We start from the raw sequence: 6239 nt of genomic DNA on the forward strand, positions 1-6239 counted from the left end.
CGGCCCCGCGCCCAGCTCACGGCCCGCGAGGGCAGCCGGCGAGGGGAGCGGCAGGACGGCGCGAGGCTGGGGGCCCGCGGGCGCTGCCGCGCTGCCGGGCGGGAGGCTGGGGGGCCGGGGTCGTGGCCGCGCCCCGGACCGGGTCGGCCCGGGCCCGGGGGCGGCGGCGGCTCCTCGCGCGGCTCTGGGGGCGCGGACACCCCGGCAGAGCCCCCCCGGGGTGGGGCACGGCAGCCGGGAGCATCACCACGCCGTCCGCCCTGCCGGCGCCTTCCCGCCCGGCCACTTGAAGGACCCCAAGAGGCTGTACTGCAAAAACGGGGGCTTCTTCCTGCGGATCCACCCCGAGGGCCGGGTGGACGGGTCCGGGAGAAGAGCGATCCTCACGTCAAATTGCAAGTTCAACTAGAAGAGAGGCGTTGTGTCCGTCAGAGGAGTACGTGCAAATCGCTATCCTGCTACGAAGGAAGGTGGAAGGTTACTGGCTTCTCGATGCGTTACCGACAAGTGCTTCTTTTTTGAGCGATTGGAATCGAAGACCTCCAACACCTACCGGTCAAGGAAATGCTCCAGTCGGATGTGGCGCTGGAACGACCTGGGCAGTAGAAACTTGGACCAAAAACAGGACCTGGGCAGAACGCTATACCTTTTCTTCCAATGTCTGCTAAGAGCTGATCTAAATGGCAGCATGTGATCTCATTTCACATGAAAGAAGACGTATATTTTAGAAATTTGTTAATGAAAGAAAAGAAAAAATGTGTACAGTTATCTGCTCGGTTTGGATAAATGGTCAGATAACCTTTTATCTAAGAGTAAATATTTAATCATTGCCTTACTAAAGAAAAGGTAACAAAAATGCCTGGAAAATGTATAGACTTCCACCTTTTATATTGCATTTGCCTTTATCTAGTAAAGCTTACTTAGAGCTACACTCTCTTCCTTACATTTGCTTCATTTGAAAAGAGGCTTTTAAAATTTGCACATTTTCTTCAAGTAAGTTTTCTTCATGTAAATTATACTCTGTAAATTGTTTTCTGAGAAAATTAAAATCAGATATTTAGTTAACCCCCAAATGTCCACTATTTATAATATGGCACACATTATTCTGCACGTACAATTTACTTAAGATTTTTTAAAATATGCAAATATGGATTTAATCCATTCCTGTCATAGTTCTGTAATTGTCTGTCAGTTCCTTGTGATAGAGTTTATAGAACAAGCCTGTGTAAACTGCTGGAAGTTCTTCCGTGGTGAAATCAATCTTGTCAAACCCTTCTCTGTACCCATAGAGCAGCAGCCTAGCCACTCTGCTGGTGATGGGAGTTGTATTTTCAGTCTTGATCAGGTCATTGAGATCCATCTGTTCACACCTTAAGCATTCATGCTGGCAAAAATTTATGGTGAATGAATATGGCTTTAAGCGACAGATGATATACATATCTGACTTCCCAAAAGCTCCAGGATTGGCATGCTGTTGCCGAATGCTCAGGAGGAACTTGAACTCTGATTTTATACCAGTCTCTTCAAAAACTTCTCGAACTGCTGTGTCTCAAACTGCTGTGATCCCCAAAGGATCACATTTTGAGAATTTTAATCACCAAAGATTTTCAGATAAAGTAGCACTATCCAAAGGTTGAAAAGCAAAACTTCAACATAAACTCTTTGCCTTCTGGACATCCTGAAATACTAAAGTATTTTCTTACAACTATACATCTTAGAAGCTTTTGAAATAGCGAATATTTCTTTGGCTGCTATTTGTAGGCTTACCCACCTGGTATGTATATCTTGGGGGTCACATTTTTAATCTCTTCTGACTCTATTTCCCAAAAGTTGAAAACACAGGTTCTTGCCGTTAACACTCTTACATATTTCTTCATTATTTCCTGTTTGTGATCATCCATCAAAACTGCCTAAATTTATACATATCAGTACTGAGAAAAATTGATTCATTCTTCCTTACAAAAGTCTGTAGAGCTGCAGAATGTACTGAGCTGTGAAAAGTTCAAAACCTTCCTGGTGATTTTGGGTGGGACTGTCAAGCCTCTAAAGTCATAGAAGAGTTTCATTTATAACCATTTTGTCATGCTCCCCTAATTATTCTGTCAGGGGAATCCCAGTAGTAATTTTTGGCATTCCCTTTTGTTTCTTGAGATTCCAAAGAACTATTTTATCAAAAGCGTCAAAAAGAAAAGAAAAGAAAAGAAAAGCTTGCAATTTACAGAATTTTATAATACAACATGGATTTCACATTTTATAAGCTTGATTTTTCAATATTATGCAAATTTCTGGGACAGGATTTTGATCACCATTAATATTTCTGTGGTTGCTTTTTCTAAATCTCCAGAAGAACCCCCTAAATGGGCTTTCTCTAATTTTGTGATGCTTTGTCAGTGTCTCCTAAAGTGTTTATGAGAAACTCTTTAAAAAGCTGCCTTCTTTGCTAAGTTTACTTAGAAGCTTCCCAATTTCACAATTGTCACAGGCATAGATTTTTGTTCAAACACCTCTATTCAGTGTTTCTATTTCCTTGTTTGTCAAATAGAAAATTATACTGGTGAAGAATAGGTAAGGAAGAAGAAATCAAGGGAAAACATCTCAATTTTCCTGTAGTTGGACTATTGCCTTGTCTTAACAATTGCCTACATAAGCTCATGTTTGTTTTCTAAGAAACAGCTATAGCAATATGCACAGGAAAAACAAAGTGTTCTAAAATGTAAGACATTTGTCCACCATTTTGAATTACATGCTGACTTCCCCTTGAGATTTTCCATAGATTAAACATGGTTTGAAATTACTGTTTTAAACTAAAAACATTAAAAAAAGAATTTATGTGAATAAAAGGAGAATCTTCCTTAAGAAAGATAATCTTCAGCTGGGAATACAATAGATGTTTATTAAATTTGTTACAGGTTGTGTCACTAGTCTTAAGTGAAATCAGCAAATGATATTTACAATTTAACTATTCTTGAAATGTTTACTCTGTCATCACTTTTAAAAAAATAACCATGGGGGTTCTGTTAAACTCTTACTACCACTAATCAAGAATTTGGCATTTCAGTCAGAATCTAGCCTTTTTTATATATCATGGAGGCACAGGACAGACTAGTGAGTGAATCTACCCTACTCAGCAGTCACTTGAGCTGTTGATTAGAAATCAGCACTGCCTGGGTAGTTTGATCAGTTTAACTTGAATCAACATATTATGGACTAGACTAAACATTGATTGGGTATATAAGTGCTTTTGCATCCAGGGTATGAGTGACTCCTTCCTCCTCAAAATGGAAATCTTTACCCCACAGCTTTTTTGCCATGAATTTAAATTTTGTTATCCAGATAAACTGCTTTATTCTGTTGTACCTATATTTAACATACTGTAAGCTCAAGTGAAATAACATTTACTATTTTATATGTTTAAGGAACATAGGAAAAAACAAGAAGTTTTCGTTTTTTTGTTTTTTTGTTTTTTTTTTTTTTTTGCTGAGAGATATGTTTAAATATGTCACAGTGTTTTTGTTTAGTTACAGGACAGTGGAATGGAGTTTATTTTGTTATTTCTAGTTTGTAATATTTAACAAGTTGAAATAAAATAGGAAAAACTGCAGAATGTCGATTTCCCTGGTCTTTCCCTCTGATTCTGGTGCACTGATGAGCTCTGAACAGACCCCCTGCTGCTTTCTGGTCCTTTGACCATGCAGGAGATTCTCTTCCTGTCGATGGTAATGATGATATTTTAGAAAGACATTTCTCTGTTTTTAACCTTGTAGATACTTTTGTACCATTACGGTATTATATTAAAGCCTGAAGATTGTATTCTATTTTGTATATGCCCCCCCTTAATATTTTAAGTGCTTCATTTACCTAGTATTATCAAAGAATGAAGGATTCCAAACAAATGTGTTTCCCAGTTAACTAGAGTTTACTACTCAAGAGCTGATAGGAATGTGTGCACATTTGTGATGGTTGTATTCCTAAGATATATACACTCCTAAATACAGAGTTTAAAGAAAATAATTTCAATACTTAGGTAATTTGGCTCATCCTCAAGGATAATCTGTTGTGTTGTAAGACAGAATTGCTCTAATATGGACATAGTCTGAAGAATTCTATTGTCAGTTATCATTTCTAGCTGCTTTCAGGGTTTTATCAGTTCTAAGGGAAAGCTTTAATTTACATACTCCTAAGCAATATGATGAATGCCAGGTGCTTTTCTTGTAACACCTCATGGTTGAGGTATATATATGCTCTCTAGATAGGTAGGGTTGTTGTGCCAACCACAAATACTTAATTCAGAATTCACTACTTTTTCTGTTTGTTTTTGTTTTTGTTTTTGTTTTTTAATTTGGACTTGAAGTGTTCTGGAGTACACTTAAACCTAAAATCATGTATACTTGGCTTGAAAATGTGTTCTTCATTTGCATTTAAATATAAGTAAACTGAAAATTCACAAGATCCATAAAAACTCAAAAGGAAAAAGTCAATTCATTTGAGAAGGCAAGATGCAGAGGAGGAAGCTAAACATACTTCCTGTAGCCTAATTTTTGCCCACTATGGATTGGGTAAGGATGTAAGACATAAATTTAACTAGTTCACATACACTCTCATATGTCACATAAGGATAGTATGAGATAATTAGGTGTTCCAAAACAAATGGCTCCCTCTTTCACTACTTGCACTACCACAAAATCTGTTATTTCAACAGAAGACCTAAGCAATGGAATCTAAGCAGAAGATCCTTAAATACCTAAAGGCCAAAATTTGCTATGGACATATCTCAGTGTAGTAAATTTACTTATGGTTTGTTAGGAGTTGGCTATTTACTGTTTATAGGGCATTTTCATCTATGTAACATTTTAAAAAAACAAGTTTCAAATATATATACATTTTAAAATATTTATAAATAACCTAGGAAGTTGCCTTTATATATAAATGTTGGCTAAGTAGGGGACATGCATATGGAGGAAAAAAAATCATGGAGAAATAATACTGAGATCAAATGAGGCATCTTGATTTATTATGATGCAGACTGCATTTGACCCAGTCAAGGGTCAGGAATAGGTAGGAAAACTCTGTCTTTATTCTTTCTTCTATTTACTGTAAAATCAGTAACATGAAGAGTTCTTAGCTTATTTCACATTTCCCTGTTTGAAATATTGAGCTCAGGAAGTTGTTTTAGGGAGTTTTCATTTAAGACTTTCTTGTAGGAGACATTTTACTAAGTTTTGACTTCCTGATATTTAAAATAAATAGTAGATAAAGAGGAGAATTAAGTCACTACTGCTCTATAGGTGACTTTATAAATACTTATTTTGAGGTTCATTTAAAAGTTACTGTTCATCCTTGCGGGGTGAAATGGTCAAGAATTTGTGTTTTCTTATAGTTTAATTCCAGTAACAATATTAGTCAAATCCAAAATAACCCTTGATTGCTAAAATTTTCTAATGTATATGCAAAGATTTTTATTTCTTTTTCCACTCGAGCAACTGGTTAGTGATTTTTCTCTGATCCTTTCAGACCTTTATTTCCCTAGATTCCCCAATAATTGTATGAGGTCTAATTTCTACAATGAATTCCTTAGTCCTTAATGTCCACAGTGGTTCTGATTCTTAAATGGAACCGTGGTCAGTATGGGGAATAAGGGAAGAAAATGATGGAAGGTTTCCGGGCCACTGGTTTGGAGATGAACTACATGGATGTATATGAAGAATATAAAAAATACACCTAAAGACATATATCTAAAGTTCTTGAAAAGACCCCCTGCCCAAAGGCTCTCAAAAGCATGGAAGAAGCACTGAATTAATCTAGAGAACTCAGATATCTAGGGAAGTTCTTATTCCCAATGCAGGACTCTCTTCTTTCTTTTCTTTTCTTTCTTTCTTTTCTTTCTTCTTTCTTTCTTTCTTTCTTTCTTTCTTTCTTTCTTTCTTTCTTTCTTTCTTTCTTTCTTTCTTTCTTTCCTTCCTTCCTTCTTTCAGATTTCTTTTATTTATTTGACAGAGACAGAGAGAGCACAAGTAGGGGGAACAGTAAAGGGAGACGGAGAAGTAGGCTCCTTGCTGAGCAGGGAGCCTGATGCAGGGCTGGATCCCAGGACCCTGAGACCATGATATGAGCTTAAGGCAGACGCTAAACCAACTAAGCCACTCAGATGCTCCCAGAACTCACTTTCTTTCCTTCTTTTTTTGAAGATTTTATTTATTTATTCATGAGAGACACACAGAGAGAGGCAGAGACATAATCAG

The 6239-nt window shown here is 37.5% G+C and overlaps 1 protein-coding gene across 1 annotated transcript; it reads right to left on the reverse strand.

Annotated features, from left to right (window-relative positions):
• Nucleotides 1-1153: 1153 nt before the first annotated feature.
• LOC121492516 (nucleoside diphosphate-linked moiety X motif 6-like) lies at nt 1154-1877 on the reverse strand. Its single transcript, XM_041757786.1, has 2 exons — nt 1772-1877; nt 1154-1548 (listed from the first exon to the last, which is right to left on the reverse strand). Exons 1-2 carry the CDS (start codon nt 1875-1877, stop codon nt 1154-1156), a joined length of 501 nt encoding a protein of 166 aa, XP_041613720.1.
• Nucleotides 1878-6239: the final 4362 nt, after the last annotated feature.

This window comes from Vulpes lagopus, chromosome 6, assembly GCF_018345385.1.
Source record: "Vulpes lagopus strain Blue_001 chromosome 6, ASM1834538v1, whole genome shotgun sequence".
In the NCBI taxonomy this organism is placed as follows: domain Eukaryota; kingdom Metazoa; phylum Chordata; class Mammalia; order Carnivora; family Canidae; genus Vulpes; species Vulpes lagopus.

Bases quoted from the DNA above. Each gene is read 5' to 3' on its own strand.
- LOC121492516 (XM_041757786.1), bottom strand. From the start codon at position 1,877: ATGAAGAAATATGTAAGAGTGTTAACGGCAAGAACCTGTGTTTTCAAC. The intron at 1,549-1,771 runs GTGGGTAAGCCT...CAGCAGTTTGAG, and splicing joins CCCCAAGATATACATACCAG to ACACAGCAGTTCGAGAAGTT.